The sequence below is a fragment of the Trichophyton rubrum genome (assembly GCF_000151425.1).
Source record: "Trichophyton rubrum CBS 118892 genomic scaffold supercont2.1, whole genome shotgun sequence".
NCBI lineage: Eukaryota > Fungi > Ascomycota > Eurotiomycetes > Onygenales > Arthrodermataceae > Trichophyton > Trichophyton rubrum.
In genome coordinates, this window is record NW_003456428.1 from 1 (window position 1) to 24,666 (window position 24,666).

Here is a 24,666-nt window from a genome sequence, read left to right on the forward strand (position 1 = left end):
ATAGTATTACTTACTACTACTATAAGTCCCTATTATAGAAGGTATGCTCTACTATTAGTATCTAATCTAGATAACTATAAAACTATATTAAAATATCTTTAAATACTTAGATATATAGCGGTAGTTAAACTACTAGTATACCTCTATTTAGAAGGCGTAGATAGCTTATTTAACTCTCTAGATAATACTAAAGTATAGAGATTTAATATTAAGTACTACCTATATTAGCCTTTTTATAATATTAATAATAATCTTCTATAAAGTAGTAATACCTATAAAAAAGCTATTACTATTCCTATAGAGTGTAATAATAATATTATATCTAATTCTAATAGTACTTTAGAGGATATTAATATAAAAGATAACTCCACTACTATTTTAATAGCCCCTACTATATCTAGACCCCCTAAGTACCGTAAGTATAAGGACGCGTCCTCTAATAGAGCTACTATAGCTAAGTAGCTAAAAGTAGATAGGCTAATATCTTATATTATATTAAGGACTAATATAGTACTAAATATAACTAATAAATCTAAAAAAGATAGTAAAGGTTTTATATTTAGATTTTAGAATATATTAATATCTAGAGTATTATCTACTAAATAACCTACTACTATATACTCTATAAACTCTATTATATTAATATCTAATAATAATATAATTAAGTTAGTTTATTTATAGCTACTAATACTTATTTACTACTATAATCTATCTAATATTTTCTTTTTAGGCCCTATATTACTTAATATCGCTAAAACTCTTATTAAAGCCTTCTCTATATTTTTAGACCCTATAGATACTATATCTACTATTTAGACTATTAATTAGTATATAGATACTACCTATTACTTCTATAATAAGCTTAACTAATATATCTTATACTATATAGTATCTACTATAGCTATTAATAAATATAATACTACTATTCTTACTTATTATATTATTTAAATATATTTATAGGATACTATAGCTATATTATAATAGTTATTACTTAGATTTATATTTACTACTTCTACCTTAATTATATCTAGTATAATTACTCTAGCTTAAAGCACTATAGAGATTCTTATTAATAATATTTAACTAATAGCCCTCTATAAAAATTAAAATTAGGTAAAAAATGATACCTCGCTATAGAACACCCTTTAGCTTAATAATAAAGATATCACTAGCTATATTAGAAGGGTAGTAGAGGAGTCTAACTAATATTCTTATATTATATTTTTATATTTTATTTACTACTATTACATTCTATATTATATTTTAACTTATATTTATATATTATATATCTCCCCTCTTATATTTAGCTTCTTTAGGCCGCGATATATAATATATATATTATTGTAATATTATAAAAATAACGCTCTTTCAACAATTAATCAATCTTACTATCAATATTATAATGTTAGCTACGTGCTAAGCACGTAGCAAATATATACTAATTAACTCAAAATCATCTATAGAATATATCTAGCGGTCCCCTAAAGTTATTTGGAGCACTTTTAAAAAAATTATATAATAGTACTTGATTTGTAATACTAAGGTACTATAGTACTAATACTACTAATTCTATTTAAATAGAGGGGTGCCACTATTATTTAAAGGCCTTAATAGGGTCTAATAACGGCGAGATATATATCAATTAGTTTGAAATCATCTATAGAATATACTTAATAGTTTCTTAAAATTATTTAAAGTACTTCTAAAAAAATTATATAATAGTATCTGATTTATAGTACTAGTGTCACTATTTCTATTTAAAAGGGGTATAATATATATATATATATATATATATATATTTTTTTTTTTTTTTTTTTAACTAGTTAGTAGCCAGACTCTAGTAGCTATTTTTATAATTTATAGGAAATTAATAAGCCACTTTCTTCTTTTTTCTATTTAAAAAATAGTTTTTAGATTCTAGTTTTGGTTATTTAGGTTATATTTTTCTTTTAGCTAAGTTCTAGTTTTTTTAATACTAGAGTAGTCTAGAAGGAGATATTGTAGTATTTCCCTAGTATTAAGATATCTAGAAAAGTAGGCTAAGTTATAGTCTAGGAGTCTTTTAAGATAGAATTTAAAGTATCTGTATCCTATCTTTAGTTAAATTTTTATTAACTAGAGCTTTTTAGGCTAGTTCTCTTTAGAAGTACCCTATTTAGAAAGGTTTTTAAACTATTAGTAGTCTCTTCCTAGTTAAGAATCTTTAATTTCTATTAGATTTTAATTCTACTCTTCTAGAGCTCTTTCTTTTATTCTTCTTTTTAGGTTTACTAAAGAAGTATAATTAAAAATAGAAATATAGGTAAGATTTACTCCTAGCTTTACTATATAATCTATTTTCTTATTTTCTAGAATATCTAGATAAGCTAGAACCCAAGCTATCTTAATAGAAAAGCCTTTTTAATATAATTTCTCTGCAACTTTTCTAATAGAGAAGATATATCTTTTACCTTCTATTAAAGCTTATTTCTAGAGTCTCTAAATAGCTACTTTACTATCTATAAATATCTAAATTTCTTTCTCTAGGGGCGTATAATTAAAGAGGGACTCCTAGGAGCTATTAGGAGTATCTTTAATAGTTTTTAAGGCTTTTAAGAAAGCTCTATCTATAGTAAAGAGTTTAGTATCGAAGACTTCTAGCTCACTTTTTAGATTCTAGGCTTAGTATTATAAGGTTTTTAATTTGAAAATTCTAGCTCCTATAGTCCCTTTCTCTAATTTAGATCTATCAGAGTAGTAGATAAGGTTTTCTTAATTTAGCTAAATTTTCTTTAGAAGTTCGAGATATTCTAATTTTACTATAGGTTTTAGGGATTAAGAGACCCTAAATTCTATTAAACTATCTAGATTAGCCATCCACGGGCTAATTTAGTGTCTACTAGGAGCTTCGATTTTTGAGTTTTTTAGAAAAGATACTATTAGGGAGGTGATTCTAAAAAGTTGAGACACTTCCTTTTTAGCTTTCTTTCCTTCTAAATACTCTAGATCTAACCACTTATAAAATTTATTCTAGTCTAGATCTATCCCTAGGTCTCTTTCTAGAGGGAAGCTTTTGGAGACTCTAACCCTAATAGGGTGATTAGATTGTAGGGATATAATCCTTAAGGCATATAACCTACAGATTTTATCTAATCTGACCCTTATAGGGGGGATAGAAACCTCTATTTCTATAGAGAAGGTAGGAGAAGTTTGAAAGGCTCCTAGAATTTTCCTTAGAGCCTTATTCTAAAGTGTTCTATATTTATTTAGAAAATTTTTTTAATTTTTCTACTATATAGGGATATTATAGTCTACTATAGAGGCTATACACGCGATATATAGCTACCTAATTACTTAAAAAGATAGGCCTCTCTCTATATTTAAGAGTCGAGCTATTTGATTTAGAATCTTTTTAGCTAATTAAAGCTTTATCTCTATATAATTTTTAAAGGTAAGATTATTATTAAAGTAGATACCTAACTATCTTACTACCTTTTTTAGTTTAATAGGTAGGCTCTATTCTTCTAATTAGATAGATATTTTATCCTATTCTTTATCTATCTTTCTAGAGAAGTGGATAAGCTCGGTCTTATCTATATCTATCTAAATTAGAAGATTCTCTTACCTTTAGAGAATAACTTTTAAGGCTTATTCTAGCTTTTTAATATTCTCCTCTTTTATTCTAGAGAAGGCTATTAAAGCTATATTATTGGTATAACTAGGAAGTCTAATATCTTTTAGGTCTTGGTAATCTTGAAATAGCTCTTTGATATAAATCATAAAGAGAATAAAGGAAATAGGGGAGCCTTGTGGGATTCCTATCTCTATCTCTCTAAGCTCTTAGATTTGGTTATTAAAGGCTAATTAAACTAATCTCTTAGATATAAAGGAGGCTATCTAGCTAACTAGTGATTTTAAGAGGCCTAGTCTCTAATATATACTTATTAATTGATTTAGAGAAACGTAATTAAACGCTCCCTTAATATCTATAAATAGTACTAAGGTAATTAGACCTTGTTTTTTTACTAGCTAAATATTATAAGTTAGATTTATTATAGCGTCTATAGTAGAGAACTATTTTCTCCCTCCTAGTTAATTAAAATATAGTAATTTCTAACTCTTAAAAGTAAGGTATTCTAGTCTAGTAGCTAGAACTTTCTCTAGAACTTTATCTAGGTAGCTTAGGAGAGAAATCACCCTATAGGATTTAGGAATCGTATAGTTTCGATTAAGCTTAGGGAGGATAATTCCTATAGCTTGTTTCCACCTAAAGGGGTGATAGCCTCTATTAAAAAGAGCTTTATAGAGATTAAAGAGTCTTTCCTCTAGAATAGGATAGATCTTCTGAATTATTAGAAAGGATATTTTATCTAGTCTAGCTACCTTTCTAGGGGAGCTAGTGTAGATAGCCTGCTTAACTTCTGATTTAGTTAAATAAGGCTAATCCTATTCTTGTTTTTGATAATTCTATGGATCTATAGCTATAGATAGGGGCGGCTTTTTAAAAAGAACTTCTATAAAAGCCTCGCATTTATTACTAAAGGTGATAGCCTTAATCTCTTCCCTATCTTTAGTATAGGTTAGTATAGGGAGCTTCTCTAGGTATCTTTTTTTAGTATAATTAAAGGTTTTAAAGATTTCTTTTCCTTTAGCTTCTTCTAGGAATTTATTCTAGCAGGCTTGTTTAGTATTCTTAATCTCCTAAAAATAGTGATTCCTAGATTCCTTAAAGATATCTAAGGAGATTAAGCCTTATTTATATCTAGAGCTATTCCTTTTTATATCTTTCCTAAACTCTTTTAGTCTTGGTATCTACCAAGGCTTTAAGTATTCAGATATACGTTTCTTAGAAATAGTAGTTTTTAGAGTAGTAGATATTAAGCTCTCTAGATAATTAACTTTATTATCTAAATTTTCCAAGGAGTTTTCCAGACTAAGAACAGAAATAAATTCTCTTTTTTAAAGATTTGATTCTAGTTCTTTTAGGACTTTATCCTAGTCGGCCTTTTCTAGATTATATTAATTAGATAGAAGGGGATTCTCTACTAGGCTAGTGGGGTCTATCTCTATATTAAAATAGATAACCTCATGGTCTGAGCCTGATTCTAGAGACTCCTCTATCTACTAATTGTAGGGTCTCTCTAAGAGAGAAGAGGATAGATAAGTAAGATCTATAATAGATAGGTTCTCTATAGATTTTAAGTAAGTAGCTCGATCTTCCTCATTAATTATATTAAACTGGTGTTTATCCAACCAATATATTAGCTTTTCTACCCTAAGGGGGGATAATCTCTTAGAGTTCTATCTAGGATAGTGTATATTTATATCTCCTAGAAGGATTAAGTTCTTTATAGGGGTTATTTTTTATAGTTCTCTTTCTATAGTTCTACCTTCTATTCCTTCTTCTAAAGATAGTTCGTTATAAATATTTATTAGCTAAATAGTCTCTAGTTCTTATTTAGAGTCTATTATATCTATAACAAGAAGGTCTGAGTTATCTATTATATCTAGTCTTAGGTTAATCTAATATCTAGATTTTTTTCTTGCAAAAATCGCTACTCTAGATCTAACTTCTCTAGTTTGGGGTAGAAAGCAGAAGTAGAAAGGGTGAGCTATAGTATATTAATAATCTATACTTACTTAGGGCTTCTAAAAGAGAACTAGATTAATTTTATTATTAAAGGCTATATCTAAGCAAGTATGTATTAATATATCCTTTCTAGCTATATTATTTTAAAGAAAGATTAGTTTTATTTCTACTATTGTGGTTTTTCTTATAGAATTTCAACCCTAACTAGAATCTAGAGCTTTGGCTTAGTAGAAGTAGCTTTTTCTCTAGCTTCTACTTTAGCTAGTACCTTAGATAGATAAGGCTTTCTAAAGAAGTGGTAGTCTTAACTATCTGCTAAGTGTTTATCTCCACAATTTATATATTTTATAGTAGTGTATTTATATTATTTTCCTAGAGTATAGCAAACTAGGTAGTTATAGGCTTTAGTTTCGTGATTTTCTATATAAACTTGTTAGTTTGGCTTAATAGCTTTATATTCTATAGAGCTATAGCTATATTTTTAGTAGAAATAGTATTATACTCTAGTTTTAAAAGTCTTTTATTTAGGTTTATATTCTTCTGATTTATAATATTTGCCTATAATTAGAAGAAGCTTAGGAGGGATTTTCTCTTTTAGATAGAGAAGGGCTGAACCTTTAGCTTTAGAATCTATTTCTTCTTTCTAAATAGCCAGACTGGTTCTTTAGCTAGAGATCTTTTAGATCTAGATTAAAGATCTCTTCTTAAAGAATTTAAGACCCTCTTTCTTTTAAAAGGATCTAGGGAAATTCTATGAATCACTAGGTAAGACCATTTTTTATCTTTCTTAAGCTATAGTTTCTCCCCTAGATCTAGAAGATAGTATTTAACTACTTTCTCCTAAATTTGTTGAGTCTATAGAAGAAATAGAGCTAAGAAGTTAGGCATAGTAGTAAGGGTAATATTATCTCCCTTAAAGGTTTTTTCTACTAATACAAGAACGAGGCTAGTAATTCCCTTTTTTTAAGAAAAAGCTATATTAATAGTGTTTCTTATCTTATATCCTTTTAAGGAGTCCTGAGATTTTGGGATACTAATATAGAGTTTTCTTTAGGAAGGGAGGATATCGGCTTTTTTAGGGGTTTTTTTAGAGATTTCTTTAGATACTTCTTTTAATTTCTTGGTCTCGTTTTTCCCTTTTATAATAGAGGCATAGGAGGGTCTCTGAGGTAGTTCTTCCTCTTCTTTCTCTTTCTTCTCTTTCTCTAGTAATTTCTCTAGAGATTGTATTTTCTCCTCTATCTTCTAAAGAGGCGTTTTTAAGGAGTTATATTGATTTCTCCTATAGGCTAGAAGCTATTTAAATTATTGCTTCTATTCTTTTAGGATTTCTAGAATTTTTAACTCTTCTTCCCCTCTAATTTCCTACTCTAGAATATTTAGAATAATTTCTAGATTATTCTGGCTAGTCTTCTTAGAGGGAGCAAGGCTAGTTTTTTGGTTTTTAGCTTCTTTCTCCTTATTTTCTTTAGAAGAAGAGGCTTTTAGGCTTCTTTTAAGGGCTCTTTTTTAAGGTAGTATAGGGAGGGGTGTAGGGGTTAAAGGAGGAGAAGATTGATTCTCTAAATCCATCTCTATATCTTCTAACTCTAAAGCTTAGAAAGGGATAGGGGAGATCTTTTCCTTAGATTTCTTTAGGGTAGCCATTCTTATTCTTCTAACTTATAGTTAGGTAAGTAGGTTTTATTAGATTACCTAAAACTCTAGGTTTATAGGTTACCTATAACTATTTAGTAAAAAAAAATATATTAAGGGAAGATTTAACTAGATATATCTCTAAGAGATAGGGCATATAGCCTTTCTCCCTTAAAGAAGTATATACTAGTAGTAGTTTTTAAAGAGAACTACTAAACTATTAGATTTTTTATAGGGAAATCTTTCTAAAATCTAGGAAGATATTTCTAAATAGTATAGTCTGCCTTAGGGGATACCTAACTTAGATAATACTAGATAAAGTATATTTTTCTATAAAGTAGAAAAGTAAAGGCTAACTTCCTATTTTTTCTAAAAAAAATCCTAGGAAAAAAAGCTACTATCTTTTAAGTAGTAATAGTTAACTATTTCACTTTTCTTTTTAGTAGAGAATTAGAAATTAAAATAACTACTTTAGTTTGCTCTTAAGTAGAGGTCCCTACCTTCTAGTTCTAATTTAGAACCTTTTAGTATTATAGAGGCCTCTAGTTTCTTAAAGGGGGTTTAAGAATCTATATAAAACGTATTACCTAAGCTTAGTCTATTTAGATATCTTAGCCTTCTAGAAGAAACTATATTTAGCTAAGCTTTCTAGAGGTAGCTAAGCTACTTTCTAGTAGTTCTTAGTAGCAGGGACCTAATAACTTAGCTAAACTATTAGATATTTTAGCTATAGCCGCGAATTTTTATTAAGATAGATCAGGTAAGGAAAGATAAGGATTGATAAGTAGTAAGTAATAAGAGATAAAATAAGGAAAATCAAAATTATAGAAGGGAAGGGGGAAAAGGAAAAAGGGGCTTAGATAAGCAGGGCTTGGCAAGGAAAATCAAAATAGAGAAGAAAAAATTTTTCCTAGAATGTTGGGGTGTATTTAGCGAAATTTCTTAAGAAATAGAAGGTATTTTAGAGTCAAAATTAAGCCATAAATTAAGCTTAGTAAGAGCTTTAAATTAAGTCGCTTTTAGCTATAAATAGCCACCAGCTGGTTGTGTTCTAACAAAGCAAGAAAGTTTTTATAAATAAGTTAACTTTTCTATAACTATATATTAATTTATAAAACTAGCTCTAAGTATATTTAAATAACTATAATCTTTTACCTAATACTAGATATACTAGTAATTTATAAAGTTATAAGATACTAATATTCTAAATTTATTTAAGTTACTACTATAGAATAAGAACTATACTAGAATTATAAACTTTTACTTTAAAGTTATTATAGTATAGGAGTACTTCTACTTAAAGGCTATCTCTTATAAAGATAAAATTAGGGATATTCTAAATTAAATCCCCCTTAAGTTATCTCTTATCTTAAATAAGTATATAGAAGCTTACTTATTAAAGAAAAAGTAGTATATTATCTTTTAAACTAGTAGCTTAGATTTAGTTTATAAGGATTACCTTACTACTCTAAAGAATACCTTATTCTACCTATAGAAGAATCTTAATTAAATCCCTTATAGAGATAGAGAGAATCTATAATCTTTCTTCCTTTAATATATATTAGTATTACTATATTTCTCTTTTATAAATATATTTAAATTTATTTAGGTTTTTAATCTCTATATAAAGGCTTCTAAGAACTCTATTAAAGAATTTTTATAGTTTTTATTTATAAAAATACTTTTAAGACTATATAAACTATACTACTATATAATAAATAATTTTAAATTTATTACTATATCTAACTTTATTATATTTATTATTCTAGAAATTTAGACTTTTTTTATAGATTATAGAATTATTACTTAGGAAGCTATTAGTATATATAGGAGTTCTTATAAATTAGTTTTACCTAGCTATTATAATAATACCCTAATAGTATTTCTCTCTACTAATAAAAGGAGATTATTTAAGCTAGTAAATACTTTTATCTCTCTAAAGCTCCTTATTAATTTAACTAAAGCTACTAAAGCTAAAATTAAGAAAATAGAAATTAAAAATATAGAGAATAGAAGCTCCGTTATTATAAATATAGCTAATTAGACCCTTATTAAATAAAAGTTTACTAATTTTTTAAATATAAATTTATTATAAGGAGTAAACTTTAATAAATTATTATTTAGTCTAAGTCTAATTAATATATCTCTCCTTTTTACTACTTTAAATTCTCTATTCTAGTATACTTTAGGCACTACTTCTACTACTATATCCTCTAAATTATCCCCTTATCTCTCTAATATAGAAATATCTAATCTAGTTAAACTTAAAATTATTACTACTATAGCTATAAACCCTAATACTATTTATTTTACCCCTATTAACTTTAAAATCTCTACTTTCTCTCCCTAAGAAGGAATTATTATTCCTTAAGGTACTACTAGGGAGTAAAATAAGTATAATCTAGATTTAAACTTAGATAGTACTAATAATATTACCTCTAAGGTTTCTCCTTTAAAATATAAATAAGCCTAAAATATAGTTAAGTTAAAAAGGAACTCTATTATTACATTAATTCTAGTATTTACTTATATAAATAACCTATACTAATAGATATTTAAAGATTAGGCCCCTTTTTTAAAAAATATTAGAGCTTTATTAGTTAATAATCTACCTCTATTCTTTTATAAATTATCTATAGATTATATTATCTTATTATAAAGTTTTATTAAGAATATAATAGTTACTAAGAGAGACTTTAGTATTTATTAATCTTATAACTTTAATAAAAATAGAGTTTTTAAAGATCTAAAAGTAGATATAATCTTAATTTTAGCTTTACTCTAAGAAGATTTATAGTATACTAATTTATCTTAGAAATTATTTATTCTATTTTAAGAAATATCTAATTAAATATAGAGCTTTATTAATTCTTAATTTTAAGTAAAAAAGCTAATTACTAAGCTATAATTTTTAGAGGCCCTAACTTCTAAGTTAAATATTAAGCTATAATCTTTAAAAGTATAAATTAGTAGTTTTATATCTAAATTATAGAGTTTAAAAAAATACCTAATATCTTTAAAATCCTAATCTATAGAGCTAGAAATTACTCTAAAGATTAAGTAGTAAGAGTTTACTAATTATATATTATATATAAAATATATTAGGGAATTATAAAATAAAATTAAAGATTTTAAAGTAGAACTAATATTTAAGAAAGATTTATATTAGAAGATTTATCTTTTATAATACTTCTTCTTCTATATAAGGGGGGAGTAGTAAGTATTAGGTAGTAGAACTAATTATATAATTAGTTACTACTTTTATATTTTTAGTCCCTAACTAAAGCTAGGAAGATTATTATTACTAATATTATATCTAAATAAGCTACTTTAAAGCCCTTTTTTATTATATATTCTATATTAAATTTAAAATTAAGCTTTACTACTCTTAGTTACTTAAGGATAGTCTAGGGATTTATTTATAGTTGCCAAGTTCCGGATCATAACAAGAGTCCTGCCAGTCCTTCACCCTTAGCTAGGCTCAATCCTGTCATGTTGCTGCTGACTAAGCGCTTCACAAGCGCCTAGGCTCTCCTCAACGTCACTTCATCGACTCTTTCAACAACTAATGGATTTACACAGCTTAGACTAGATGATGAACACTACTCTTTATAGCTAAACATATACTAGTTAGTTAGACTCTAGGACGGTGATGAGTCCTCCGTTTTAACGAGATATACCCTAGCTTTATCGTTCAAAAGACGAGATGGCTCCAGTTTTGCGCCCCGGTGCTATATCCTCATACCTCGTATTTATCATCATCACTGTGACCCTTGGTTCTCTACAGTTTGGATATCACTTGGTAAATATAAATTTATCTCATCACTACTTTTTCACTCCTGTAGCGTTAAGTGCAGAGTATCTACCTGCTTTTCGATGTATTGGCTGACATGCAACATCGTACTCTCATACGGTACTAGGCTGAGCTTAATGCCCCCAAGGCTGTGATAACATGCGAGAAGGATCACATTCTATCATCTAAACTGCTTCAATGTATTCCGATGAGCCAGGAATTATTTGGTCTTGTTTCTTCGAGCTATACCCTAGGCGGACTTCTCGGGGCCCTCCTGGCCGGGCCACTCTCTACTAAATATGGGCGACTACTTGTTCTTCGGTCCTCGACGATATTCTTCATCCTTGGCCCGCTTGCTGAAACTGTTGCCTTTCCCATCTCCCTGCTTGTGGCAGGGAGGTTTTTGTCTGGTATTGGGTCAGGTGCTTCTCTCGTGGTTGGGCCAATCTACATTTCCGAAGTCTCTCCATCGAGCAGCAAGGGGATGTTTGGAGCTGTAACTCAAGTTATGGCCAATATCGGTATCCTGTTAACACAGATATTAGGATACTTTCTCAGCAAAGGCAGCACATGGCGTATTATTCTCGCTGTGTCTGGGTGTATTGGCGTCGTTCAGCTCTTTGGGCTGGCATTTGTTGTCGAAAGTCCTGTCTGGCTCGCAGATAACCAGAACATAGTCCAAGCCAAAAAGATTCTGCAAAGAATAAGAGGCCCTACAGCAGATATCAGTGAAGAAATAAGAACCTGGCATACCTCCACACCTTCCGGCCCAAGAGGTCCCATAGCCGTCGAAACGGAGGAAGAAGAATCCCTTCTGGCAAACCCATCGTCAAGAACTGCCTCCCGTTCCAAAGAAGCCGTGACTATGTTTGGAGCGTTGATGGACCCAATATACAGACCCGCCATAATATCCGTCATCGCAATAATGCTTACGCAACAGTTCACCGGCATCAACAGTATCGTCATGTATAGCGTCTCGCTCCTATCTACTATTCTACCGACGACCGCAGCTCTCCTAACGGTCCTAGTATCCTGTCTAAACCTAATCATGACAGTCATCTGCGCACCATTATCCGACAAACTCGGCCGGAAAACATGTATCTTGCTTAGTATATCAGGTATGGGCAGCATGTCTATGTTACTTGCTATAGGGATAGCATCCAATTTCAAAGTCCTCTCGGCTGTGGCAACGCTCTTGTTTGTGACAAGTTTCGCTGTTGGCCTTGGCCCCGTTCCATTCATTCTAGCCTCAGAGCTAGTAGGGCCAGAAGCAGTTGGAGCAACGCAGAGTTGGGCTCTCGCATCAAGCTGGATAGCTACATTTATCGTTGCCCAGTTTTTCCCAAGCCTCAATGAACACATGGGTGGTAAGGGGCAAATTTACTGGCTATTCACTGCGATGGCACTCATACTTGGGTCATTTATCGGGTGGTGGGTTCCCGAGACGAAAGGGAAGAGTGGTATGGATGAAGTTTGGGGGCGGGCTAGTAGAGCGAGCGACTAAATGCGGTGTTGTATCTGTTTGGTTCTATTTCATGACATTTTCTGGTACGCTCTAACAGCAACAAGCTTCTATCTTGGCTTTATACATTCTTATTATCATCTTTGCTTATTTCAATAAATTAGCCAGGCGGCTGAATTGCAGTATACGGTCTTAGTACAGGTTCATCCGTCATGTTGGTATCATAATATATACAAACAAGCAGTAACAGCAACAAAAAGTCAAAAGCAAAAGGTATATGGCGCAAGTCAACGATAGATGTATCCGTTCCCATACCAAAAGAGGAACCCCGACGCTTAACCAAAAACTAACAAGCACACGAGACGCTAAGGACAGCTAAATTCATCTTCTCTCAAGCCTGCTTAGAGCTCTTAAAATATCGCTTAAATCTTCCCTTCCGCCGGTTACTGTCCCTTGGAGACTGCTCTTACCGTCCTCTTTTCCTCCAGACAACGTCGACAAACCAGCATTTTTGCCTTGCAGTGCATCTCGCTCCTCCAGCCTTTGAGCACATATACGTAATATGTGGCTGCTGAGGCTGTCTGCGGATTGCCGGAACATCTCAATATTGTGGATACCAGTTGCAAAAGAGTCAAGAGTTGGTGTTAGGGAAGCGGAAAGCCGTGTTAGGCGCTCTGATATTGATAATATGGAGGTATCGATTTCAGAGCTGGAATTTGTGGTTTTCGAGGAGGCTTCTTTGGGCCGTGATTCTGAATGACCAAGAATGTTTAAAATTGACGCTTGAGTTGGATCAAGAAGAGATTGGTTGATGGCTAACGGGTTACGCCGCAAAAGCTCAGGTATATCGTCCGGCTTGGATGTAGGGTGTCTGAGGATATCCGATTTAGTGCTAATGATTGGTACCGATGGTGGCCGTATAAGAGCTGCAAGAGACTGACGCTCTGCCTGGAGACTATAACATATATTAGCATCCGAAAACAGGTTGGGAATAAATAAATTCAACACACCGCCGAATATGTTCTTCTAGCTCCTTTATCTTGTCGGCGTTTTGTATATTTTTTGGATTCGGTTTTTTGATGACAACCGCTGGAGTGGTTGTTTCTGGCCGACTGAACCAATCCGTCAAGTCTGACCTGTCTCCAAAATCTTTTAGTAACTCTTCTTGAATAACGCGGGCTAAAACGGGCAATATGATTAGTAAAATATGACTTCCTTTCAGCATTGCAGAAAATAACATACCAGCCAACCTGGCGCTTTCGTCCTCTGACCGTGACCCCGTCGGCTTCTCACCAAGTGCCCTGGTGGCACACCAAGTGAGTAATTGTCTCATTCGCCGCGGCTCAGGAAGTCCCTCGCTAGCTATATGTTTATAGAAATGCGCAGTGTCAACCTTATCGTGTGGTAAGGCTATGTGTGTATTCACGTTAGCAACAGTTCACTACTCAATAATGGCAAAATGTAAGGACTCACCATTTGATACTCCGCTGTCTATCAAGGAGCTTGCTCTACGACCACGAAGACTAAGGCTGCTTCTCCTTTGGCCTTTGCGGCTTTTTTCTTTCCTCATATCCTTATTTCTCTGGATGACGGGGGTGTCCGCGAATGGCAGTGCGATTTTGGTACTAGCATTTCGTATTCCTTCCGGCATACTCCGGATCGCTTCCTCGTTATCTGTTTGAGGTAATTTAAGCGCCGAATCTTTGCTGCTGCCGGGTTTTCGTTTCTTGGCCACATGTATAGGTCCTGGATCTGGTGTCTGTATTTTCTTCAGCGGATTTGATTGTTTCTGGTTCATTGGCTCAATACTCTCTTGGACCGGTCGTTTTGAATTGGGTTTCATAATTCTATTATCAATGGGTTCCGACGACGGTTCAATAATATCGTTCGGTTTTCGCGATGTTACAGGCTTTTTGTTCTGTTGTCGAAGTCCAGAGGCAGCACTGCTCAGTTCGGGAGTTGAGCTGCCGTCTGATACCCCATTCAATAGAACCCCGTTTGTCTGCTTCGGTTTTTTGACGTTTCCAGCACGCGTGAACTGAAAACCCTCGACATCCTCATCATAATCAACTGTTTGAAGGGGCAATGGACGTTAGTCAAGAATCAACCCCAAACATTACGACGAGCACAAGGATGAAGGCATGCTTACTCGCTTTCCTCTTCGCAGCCAGCCCAGATATTCCGTTCCTCCCCACTACATTTTCTTTGGCCGCCGAGGAGGGAAGTTTAGCGGTAACGGATGTCTTCCCCCTCCCGCGCGTCTGTGACATAGCCAATCCTGGAGATCCAGTCAATAAATCCTGCTGAGCCTGTTGTGTATCCGCGCGTATCCTTAGCAACAGCTTTTCCTGGTCCCCTATGACTCCTCTAGTCTGTATCGGTGCGCCGCCGGGCCTGCAGCTGATATTTCCAAGATGATGCTCGAGTCCCGTCGTAGTAGTGCATGTAGCCACGAGGACGGCAGTCATGTCCAGGAGTCAAAACAATGACAAAAAATAGAGGCGTCGAGCAGCTAATTCAGCCGTAATAAGCCAGGTTCTTCGGTCCTTCCAGAAAAATGCTATTCAGCCGGTGCAGTAATTCCTCGAATTGTTCAACTTCATGCGCGTCTGCCCGCCGTCTTTCAAGCGCAACTACAGGCTCCTCGATGTTTAACGATAAACTTCAACTCATCTAGCGCACAATCCCATCGCATCCCATAGCAGCTCCTCAAGTTGTTCAAGCAGTCCCTCGTCGTTTTCGTCGATGTCAATCCGCCGTAAGCTCGGGGGTTCCTATCGCGCGTAGATCAAAGCAGCCTAGTCTCCTGTCTCACGTCGGGATAGCTCCTCAGTAGTAAATGGCGCCGTGTCCTAAGCATTCACTGTGCGTATATTTGTCGCAAGTAACCAGGTCGAGTCCTCCGCTGTCGTCGCCGTCGTCTGTCGCTTTACTTGATATCGCTGGCGTTGCTTCGTCTTCCCACGAAATCGCGGGCAGAGCGAGCAATGACACTAGCCGCTTTTGGGAGGTTGTTTTGGTCTTGGCAAAGGCCTTGGTTTGGGTTAGTATGTATTAGGTAATTTCTGATTAAGCGCGAGGCTCGTGACAATCATTATCCGCTTGCTTGGTCATCGGGTTTAGTAAGCACATCTCTCTTTCTACCCGACATCAAAGAAATCGGAAGAAACGAGCGTTTCCATACCGAAAGACGCGGAAAAAAAAAAAAAAAAAAGGATGAAGATGATATAATTTAGATATAATAATAGGTATCTCTAGACAATAAATTGAATTTCAAATATAAGTTGTAGACCACAGCCGATAGAATACTGTCTGCCCATTCCATTCCACTGCTCTATATAATAATTCTCTCTTTGCTATATTAATTGCCATATCAAGGTTGCATAATGCCTTGAGTTCTTACTCTGTAACCAAGTATTTTCCACTTTACGCTGTCCACGGATTGCCTTGCCTTTCTAATATCAAATTGCACGTTTGCCTGGCGTACCTACCACGTGACCACGGGAGTTCGAACCAAATCAAAGCTCAAGCTTCAACATCACCAACATCAACAGCCAGCAGAACAGAAGACAAGCAGGCAGTAACCAAGAACGCCTTCTCCCCAGCCATCTCCGGACCCACGACTGAGATACAGATCTAACTGTCGCCGACACACTCACTACTCACACTCAATCGCCATGGGTTCCGACCCGCAGTTTGCCAAATACCCCAACCTCTCCCTCAGCCAAGACATCTTCAACCTCTCAAACCCAGCATGCCACGCTTCCTCACGCCAGAGCTCTCTGAAGAAGCTCCAGGCCGCCATAAAAGAGCACAACATGGCGCCCCTATACAGACATCTTGCTCATCCGGTAGAAGGTGTGCTTAATAGCACTGGGGAAGGCTCGTCACAGCCCCCTGCAGCAGCTGGATCAAGCCCTGGCAGCACTGGGGTGGTGGTGATGTCCGACATGCTAGCGCGGAGACCATCGACTAGCAGGTCAGAGTTAGTGTGGGATGAGAAGCTCTATGATCGCCTGGTCGCGGAGAATAAAAGGGAGTTGGATGAGTTGACGAAGGAGGAGGAAGAGGCGGCTGAGGCTGCTGGTGAGACGGAAGTACAAGCCGCAAGGGGCAAGAAAGCAGAACTTTGGGCCAGAGTAGGCGATAAGGTGTGTGTTAAGCTATCCTCCTTTTTTGCCGTATCCTTACCTGACATCCAATCTGACATGCTCGATTTATTTAGGATAAAGCCATCGCGGCTTATGAGGCTGTGTTTGAAAATACTGGTGTCCTAGGCACCAAGATCGATATTGTGCTCGCTATGGTCCGTATTGGACTTTTCTTTGGTGATAAGGTATTCGTCAAGAAAACTGTAGACCGTGCAAACACTCTGGTTGAGTCTGGTGGTGATTGGGACCGTCGAAATCGGCTAAAGGCCTATAAGGGTCTTCATCTACTTACTATCCGCAATTACAACCTCGCAGCACCTCTACTCCTCGACAGTCTATCGACATTTACCAGCTATGAACTCTGCAGTTACTCCAACCTGGTTATTTATTCTGTTCTCGCTGGTTCGCTATCTCTTCGACGTGTGGACTTCAAGGCCAAGGTAGTTGATGCACCAGAGATCAAGGCTCTTTTAGGAGAAGGTCAGGACAGACTATCTGCGCTATCAGGGTCTCTCTCTTCAGGTCCCGGAGCAGGTGATGAAGATATGACAGACGTGGAGACCAGTGCCACTCCCACACCAGCCACAGCATCCAAAGTAGTCAACCTTACCACGCTAGGTACTGAGGCTGGCGTTCAATCCGAAGCTGAAGCGCCCGTCGACTTTACCTCATTGACCAAGCTTGTTAGCAGCCTTTACATGGGCCAGTACCGCTCATTCTTCTCCGCATTGGCAGCAGTGGAAGATAACTTCCTTAGCCAGGACAGGTATCTGTTCGAGCACCGTGCCTGGTTTGTGCGTGAGATGAGATTACGCGGCTACCAGCAGCTACTGCAGAGCTACCGCGTCGTTGGCTTAGCAAGTATGGCCGGTGACTTCGGTGTCACTGTTGATTTCCTAGATCGGTATGTTTCTTGTACTTCTCCCAACTAACAGTGCCCTCAGTCACTTTTTCCAGCGCCTACTTCCGCTCGGTATACTAATTGATCATAGGGACCTTGCTAAGTTTATTGCCGGGGACCGGATATCGTGCACGATTGACAGGGTCAACGGGATTATTGAAACTAACAGACCAGACGACAAGAACAAGCAGTACGCAGACGTAGTAAAACAGGGAGATGCCCTAATCACTAAGCTGCAGAAGTACGGGCAGGCTGTGCGGTTGAGAGGCAGTGAGCGTGGCTAACCTCGTAGCTCCATCCCAGCTATTTTGGTCATGTCCTTAACCCACAACACCATCGGCCTAGATAGAAATACACAGCCCTGATCTCCTGACTCCATTCCGCCTTTATTTCTACGCCCACATACTCTCTCTAATCTTCATTATCGTATATCCAACCCCCGTCCCTCTATCTTCTCAAACCGCCAAGGCTATGGCGACTATCAAGCCCATCAAGGGCCGCTCAATTGAAATTGATACGAACGACGCTACATCCAACAACAATTAGAAAATAAACCATGCGCTAGTTCATCATCTTCTCTTTCTTTCTCTGCCTCTACTTACCATCAGTTGTCTCCCTGCGTATAAGCCGTTGGCTCGGCATGGCTTCTCTTCGCACTCTACCGGGCTTTACTACTGCATGGTCAACCGCCTATGATTGCTTTTTCCCTCGATGCCACGGACGTCTTCTTTGCTTCCCCGGTGTCCATCTGGCTGCGAAGCCGGCATCACCTCGGTCACAGTGTGCTTGTAAGTCCAGTCGGCGTTGGCCAGGCATGATATGACAGTCTGACTGCTTCGTATCTCTTCCCCCACATATGAAAAAGCAAAAGTCAGGCAACTTATGCCCACCCACGACTATTAAAAAGGCGGGCAGCAGTCCCTCATTTGCACCTATAGTCATTTTTACCCAGTCATCTTATATCGCTATAATACATATAGACAAGATTCGATATTTTTACAATTATATTATACTCTGGCCGTACTGACATAGTTATCAAGCTACCGCCGTCCTTCGTCGATACTCCGCCATGGCGACTCCCCGTATGAACAGGACCAATATCAACCCCAACGTTATCAACGCGCAGTATGCTGTCCGAGGAGAGCTGGCGGTGAAAGCAGAAGAGTACCGACTCGCTCTTGAAAGAGGCGAGAAGCTGCCATTCGATAAGGTCATCTTTGCCAATATCGGGAACCCGCAACAGCTCGAACAAAAGCCTATCACCTTCTCCCGCCAGGTGCTGAGTCTCCTGGAGTACCCTCCCCTCCTCCAGAACGAAGAAGCCCTCAAGTCTGTCTTTGGATACAAATCCGACGTTATTGCGCGGGCAAAGACGCTGCTAGCAGATGTCCAGAGCGTTGGTGCATATAGCCAGAGCCTGGGAGCACCCGGTATCAGGCAAAGTGTTGCAGACTTTATCGCCCGCCGAGACGGGTTTCCGGCCAGCCAGAAAGATATCTACTTGACTGGCGGTGCCTCTGCGGGAGTTAGCACTATTCTGAACGTCATCTGCGCTGGTAAAAAGACCGGAGTGCTTGTTCCCATCCCCCAATACCCTCTATACACAGCAACTCTCTCCCTGCTCGATGCTACATGCGTGCCATACTACCTGAATGAATCTCAATCTTGGGCCACAGATGTCGAAGAGATTAAGACCTCGCTTGCCAGCGGCGAGAAAGCTGGAACAGACATTCGTGCCATCGTGATTATCAACCCTGGCAACCCCACCGGAGCCAGCCTCAATCCCGCGGCTATCAAGGATGTAATTGATATTGCCGCCGAAAAGAGCCTGGTCATCATTGCCGACGAAGTATACCAGACCAACGTCTTCAAGGGCGAGTTCACATCCTTCAAAAAACGTCTCCGTGAGCTGCAGGCTGAGTTTCCTGGTAAGTACGATGGCATTGAGCTGGTTTCACTACATTCAGTCTCCAAGGGAATGGTCGGCGAATGTGGCCATCGAGGAGGATATTTTGAACTCGTCGGTTTCAAACCTGAAGTGGTCGAGCAGGTCTACAAGTTCGTGAGCATCAATCTCTGCCCACCTGTGATCGGCCAGTGTTTGCTCGAGTGTATGGTTCACCCGCCAGTGGAAGGTGAGGAGAGCTACGAACTATATCAGAAGGAGTACAACACTATTGCCGACGGACTCAAGCAGCGTGCGTTTGCTTTGTATGAAGCCTTCAAAAAGATGGAGGGCGTGGAATGTCAAGAGCCTCAGGTATGTCATGTCCATTATTATATATTTGTATCGCCGTCCTGACGTGTGTTCTAGGGAGCTATGTATCTCTTCCCAACCATCCATCTACCACCTAAGGCTGTTGCTGCTGCCAGTAAGGCTGGTCGTAAGGCGGACGAGTTCTACTGTCTCCGTCTCCTCGATGCGACAGGTGTCTGTGTCGTACCCGGCTCAGGCTTTGGACAGAAAGAAGGCACTCTGCACTTCCGCACAACCTTCCTAGCTCCTGGGACCGAATGGGTAGACCGCATTGTCAAATTCCACAAGGAATTTATGAGCGAATTCAGAGGTTAATAGTGATAACTCTCACCTAGACGAGATATACAAATACATAGTTAGATGGTAGGGAATATGCTGGCCGGCCAAACCCATCCTGTTTTGATTTCTATTTATTCTTATTCTTCTACTTATCAGCTCCTATAAAATCGACCTTGGGCTATAGAATTGTACTTCCATAGAGATAGAAACACAATCCGATCTAGATCCTCTCGACTTGGCGAGCATCCCTGTCCTTGTTACTTGGTCTGTTTCCCAGACAACTGTCGCCCTCTCGTCTGCTAAATATTCGTTTCTTACGGAGAATGTATCCACCGAATTTACCAACCCTCGACCAAACTCCTCTGCAACCCCTTTCCTCCCAGCCGCGTAAACTAATTCCTCGGGACAAACCGGCAATTGCCCCGGCAAACTCCAAGTTTAACCCGTGATTCTCCTCGGGGCGAGCCGGGGAACCGGAGACAACTTAACCTTGGAAGCAACGAGAAACACCCGGAATAAACCGTCGATCTCAGGATCAGAAAGCCCTCGAGAATTAAGATGTTGGAAGTAAAACTGGATGGCAACGGAAAGACGGATGAGACATCAGAAGATAAAGGGCGAAAAGACGTTAGGAGTGGGAAGATGTCAGTAAGCGCGTTACGCGAAAAGTTGGTCGTCGATCCTGTTTCTGCAGGGCAACATGTGAAACGGCAGGCAGGGAGTAAAGCAGCTCGCTGTGGCTGAAAAAAGTCAGTTGCGCAGAGTGAGTATCAACTTAGCTTACAGAGAACGGAGAGAAGAACAAGCAAGCTGAGACGAGGTGAGGCGTACAGAGAGCATGGCGTTACCTACATACGTACGCATGATGATTAATGTGTATAGACTCCGGGCGGAATCTGTATGACAGACAACTAATTAAATCAGCTAAATTGAAGGATCATGGAGGATGAAGGAGTTGAGATGCACAAATGCCCAGATACACGGGTAAAAAGGCAGGCAGATGGACGGTTTGGTGGAATGGCTTTGACTAGCCCTGATCATCGTCATCAATAGATTATGAGGCATTAACTAGGTATTTGTCGAGCATGTATCATCCCCAAGTAGCAAGACCCTAAGGGAGATCAACAACTTGTGAAGATCCCGGGACGCTGCGATACCATGACTACCCGTTAACAGGCATTGATAAACCAGACAAGCAACTTGAAGCTCTTTCAAGCGTCTAGGCAATAGCTTGTTCCCTCCGTCGGCCTGGTCGTCTTATCAACGTTTTGTTATCTTTGACCCTTGAGGGTTGAAGGAGTATGTAATTACTCCGTATGTCATTCTGTGTAGTCAGAAGCTTATATCAGTTAGAGTACTGATAGCTATCCGCTGCATCTCCAGCGGCAGGACTAGGACAAGTAGGGTATGGCATCGATGAGGGGAACCCTTGCAAGTCTCTATCGTCCTTCATGCCGATAATATAGAGAATCGTTTTAGAACCAAAGAGTGAATAGGTACTCCGTAGAGATATTGTATTGTTCCCCTGTATCCTCTCACCGGTCTGCCGATTCTCATGATCATTTCTTGAAAAATTATTGTTTTAAGATTTCTCTGCGTAAGAACGTCGTACAGAGAAAACTGCTGTAGGACGAAACCGGCGCAGCTAGGTCGCCGACTTGTGTCACTAAAATGGTTCTTTTGGGAAATACGTCGCAAGCGCGCTTCCCGCATCGGGTTGACTGTCAGCCTACAGAGTGCCGTTGAACGATCAACCGATCCTCATTTGCTGCTGCAATGAAGTTCAGCTTCGAACTAGGGCCGAACTAGGCGCAGCAAGTGCTTCGTAGAAAAACGACCGGAAGCCTAAGCTGGTGTGTTACAAACCCGTTGCGGACGATCAGCTAGAAGCGATGAGGTTTTAAAGGAACGAAGTGATGAGCTGTGTGATATTTCTTCCCCAAACACTGTACTCCGTACAAATCAGACTCAGGGTGTGCGACAGAATTCTCCATACAGGGTGCCCGTCCATTTCTCTCCTGTCAGCGGGAGATTCCTTTTTTTTTTTTTTTTTTATGTTTATGCACCAAACTCCAAGGAAGAAACCAGAAGATCCAGCGAAAACCAGAGAAAAAGAAAGAATGCGGAAGAGGTCATCTCGACGGAGCATGAGTGCCCGACAGGACGGAGCTGTGGAGGAAGACGGGAAAGCGATGCAAGGGGTCTCATTTTTCGTTTCATAGTTGACGCCCAATTGGATGGAAGACAATCGAGCAGTTTCCCGAGCCTACTCGATGCCACCTGTTGGAAAGCCATGAGACGTCATTTGTTGGCCGAAAATGCTGAAGAGGGGAGAAGAGAAAAAAAAAAAAAAAAATTTCTATCCCTGTTCTTGCATGGGCTGGGTCTGGCGGGGGAAGTTGGAACAGCCAACGATCCTTCGGACAGGTGCCGAACATGAACTGCAAAAGCGTGGGTGCGATGGAGCTAGCGACGCTGAGCGGGAGCTAGAAAACCTCAATCACCAACGTGACGCGGAATTAGAGACACTTTTTTGAGCAAGAGCTTCTCCTTTCCATCATCTTTCTTTTTTGCAAAACGATGCGAGCTTTGCAAGACGGCCTGGCCAGAAGGTGTTCCTGAGAAAGCAATCACGGGTCGCCATTTCCCAGGAGCACGAACATCCACGAGAATCGCCACCCCTCAGATTGAAGTCACAGCGAGCCAGTCAGCGCTCTCGTACTCCAGAGTGAAGCCAGGTCCCTCTTTGGCCCTCAGTTGGACAGGTGGAAGCATTGTGGCGTAGCATGGTGGTAACCCCCCATGGCTGTCTGTGACGGGGAACCTAACTCAATCCTTGCAAGAAGGCCCTTATTGTATATTGTTTGGTGTATTTTGGAGTACTCCGTGCCGGTACTGTAATGTTTACTCTTGATGCTGAGCTACCTGACCTTCCACATCCAACATGGGCTGCAGAGAGATTTCCCTGGCTCGTTCAATTGAGTAAAGTTACAAGTTTACCATTGAGTAAGTGAAACTGACGTTCGAAGGTGAAAATAAAAATAGACCCTGCGAGCTCGAGAGTCAATCCGATGGCTGTACCTCCGTCTATGGAGTCATTATTGTGGCTGTCTTCGCGGGCAGGCGAGTGGCTGGCCAAGGCGACTAACACAGCAATTCACTGCAAAATTATCGTGTAATCCATCACAAGGTTGACACTGTTCTCGCTGCCCGACCTCCAGACAGTGCAGCCTTCCGCCGCTTGTCGCGGCCCTCTCAAATGCGCGGATGTTGTGATTGTCGTTGACGTTGATGTTGATGTTGATGTCGTTGCGGTTGAAGTCGAAGCTGAAGGTTTGTCCCCCTTTTCTTTACCCGTTTTGTCGAATCACGGGGATCGGAGGATGTCGGAGAAGGCCCTCGCCCGCCAGCGCCACCGGGCCGGGAGAATCCGGGTGGCAGGTGGCCCAGGCCTTGCGAAAAAACCCCGTGCCCTGGCTGACTCTGCCTTCTTTTTTGCAAAACTCCACCAGAAACGACGAGCAGCGAGCAGCAAACTACCGCTTTGCCGGAGCAACACCCACGATTTCGCACGATCCCTGACACGATATTACGCTTACGCTTCACGAAAACGAAAAATTAAAACTGTTCCTGTGCCGTAGGATATAATAAGCAACCATGCTGCCCACCTCCGCTGCCCTCTCTTCCGCTCGTTGTGATCAGATACATATACCCTCCCATTCCCGCCGTTCCAACCCGTCTTCCTCAACCATCACTTCTACTTCCCAGACTCAGCAGGCAGACTTTTATAAGCAGCAGGCATTGAAACAGGATCATTCTAACTACCACTCTACATCCCTCAAAATGGTCATGCCGTCAGTTAACCGGACGAGCTTGCACCCAACTGGTGTCCAGTACGCTCCCTTGCCCTCTCTTAAATCCCCCTTATCCTCAATTATCCTCTGTCAAGACCCTTCGACATATGCTAGGGCAATCACTGACCGACCGCTTGCCAGGCCGTCTCACCCTCACACCGAGATCGAGGAAGAACTCCACGAGACCGCCCACATCGACTATGACAGAGTTGCTATCGTAAGTCTTCTTGAACTTGAATGGGAAGCTAGGCCCATATAGCTTTGATACGTTCTAACCGGTCGTTGCAGATTGCCAACCCTTCCGTCGCCTCCCTTTATGAAGATGCCTTGGTCTACGAGACCGGAACCGCCATTACCTGCAGCGGTGCTCTTACCGCCTACTCTGGTGCCAAAACCGGCCGCTCTCCCCTAGATAAGCGTATCGTCAAGGAAGACAGCTCGTCCAAGGACGTCTGGTGGGGATCTGTTAACAAGGCCATGAGCCCCGAGGTTCGTCTCTTCTCCATATCCCTCCTCTCCCCCCCCCTTTTCCCCTACCCTTCTAGCCGATAATATCATAAGCCCCGCACTCATCGGATAACGTGACGGTGCAATCTTGGCGAAAGAGGCTCTGGCGGATATCTTGGCGCTTAATTTTGTCTTAGCAACAACAAGTCTGACCTAAGCGCTTGGATTGATAGGTATGGAGAATTAACCGCGAGCGTGCCGTTGACTATCTCAACACCCGCAACCGCATCTATGTCGTCGACGGTTTCGCCGGCTGGG

The 24,666-nt window shown here is 39.1% G+C and overlaps 6 protein-coding genes across 6 annotated transcripts; 4 read left to right on the top strand and 2 right to left on the bottom strand.

The window, feature by feature from the left end:
• Nucleotides 1-11,609: 11,609 nt before the first annotated feature.
• Nucleotides 11,610-12,359, bottom strand: TERG_11503 (uncharacterized protein; the record flags this gene model as incomplete). The annotated part of the gene is made up of 1 exon (XM_047750615.1): nucleotides 11,610-12,359. The coding sequence occupies one exon, from the start codon at nucleotides 12,357-12,359 to the stop codon at nucleotides 11,610-11,612; it is 750 nt and encodes a 249-aa protein (XP_047604983.1).
• Nucleotides 12,360-12,840: 481 nt separating this feature from the next.
• TERG_00002 (uncharacterized protein) lies at nucleotides 12,841-14,927 on the bottom strand (the record flags this gene model as incomplete). The annotated part of the gene is made up of 5 exons (XM_003237961.1): nucleotides 12,841-13,414; nucleotides 13,470-13,638; nucleotides 13,702-13,869; nucleotides 13,933-14,529; nucleotides 14,609-14,927. The coding sequence occupies 5 exons, from the start codon at nucleotides 14,925-14,927 to the stop codon at nucleotides 12,841-12,843; spliced, it is 1,827 nt and encodes a 608-aa protein (XP_003238009.1).
• Nucleotides 14,928-16,136: 1,209 nt separating this feature from the next.
• TERG_00003 (uncharacterized protein) lies at nucleotides 16,137-17,795 on the top strand (the record flags this gene model as incomplete). The annotated part of the gene is made up of 3 exons (XM_003237962.1): nucleotides 16,137-16,610; nucleotides 16,685-17,514; nucleotides 17,603-17,795. The coding sequence occupies 3 exons, from the start codon at nucleotides 16,137-16,139 to the stop codon at nucleotides 17,793-17,795; spliced, it is 1,497 nt and encodes a 498-aa protein (XP_003238010.1).
• Nucleotides 17,796-18,580: 785 nt separating this feature from the next.
• Nucleotides 18,581-19,813, top strand: TERG_00004 (uncharacterized protein; the record flags this gene model as incomplete). The annotated part of the gene is made up of 1 exon (XM_003237963.2): nucleotides 18,581-19,813. The coding sequence occupies one exon, from the start codon at nucleotides 18,581-18,583 to the stop codon at nucleotides 19,811-19,813; it is 1,233 nt and encodes a 410-aa protein (XP_003238011.2).
• Nucleotides 19,814-22,947: 3,134 nt separating this feature from the next.
• TERG_11504 (uncharacterized protein) lies at nucleotides 22,948-23,688 on the top strand (the record flags this gene model as incomplete). Its single annotated transcript, XM_047750616.1, has 2 exons — nucleotides 22,948-23,053; nucleotides 23,273-23,688. The coding sequence occupies 2 exons, from the start codon at nucleotides 22,948-22,950 to the stop codon at nucleotides 23,686-23,688; spliced, it is 522 nt and encodes a 173-aa protein (XP_047604984.1).
• Nucleotides 23,689-23,704: 16 nt separating this feature from the next.
• TERG_11505 (phosphoenolpyruvate carboxykinase [ATP]) lies at nucleotides 23,705-24,496 on the top strand (the record flags this gene model as incomplete). The annotated part of the gene is made up of 3 exons (XM_003237965.2): nucleotides 23,705-23,940; nucleotides 24,043-24,118; nucleotides 24,190-24,496. 3 exons carry the CDS (start codon nucleotides 23,705-23,707, stop codon nucleotides 24,451-24,453), a joined length of 576 nt encoding a protein of 191 aa, XP_003238013.2. The 3' UTR covers nucleotides 24,454-24,496.
• Nucleotides 24,497-24,666: the final 170 nt, after the last annotated feature.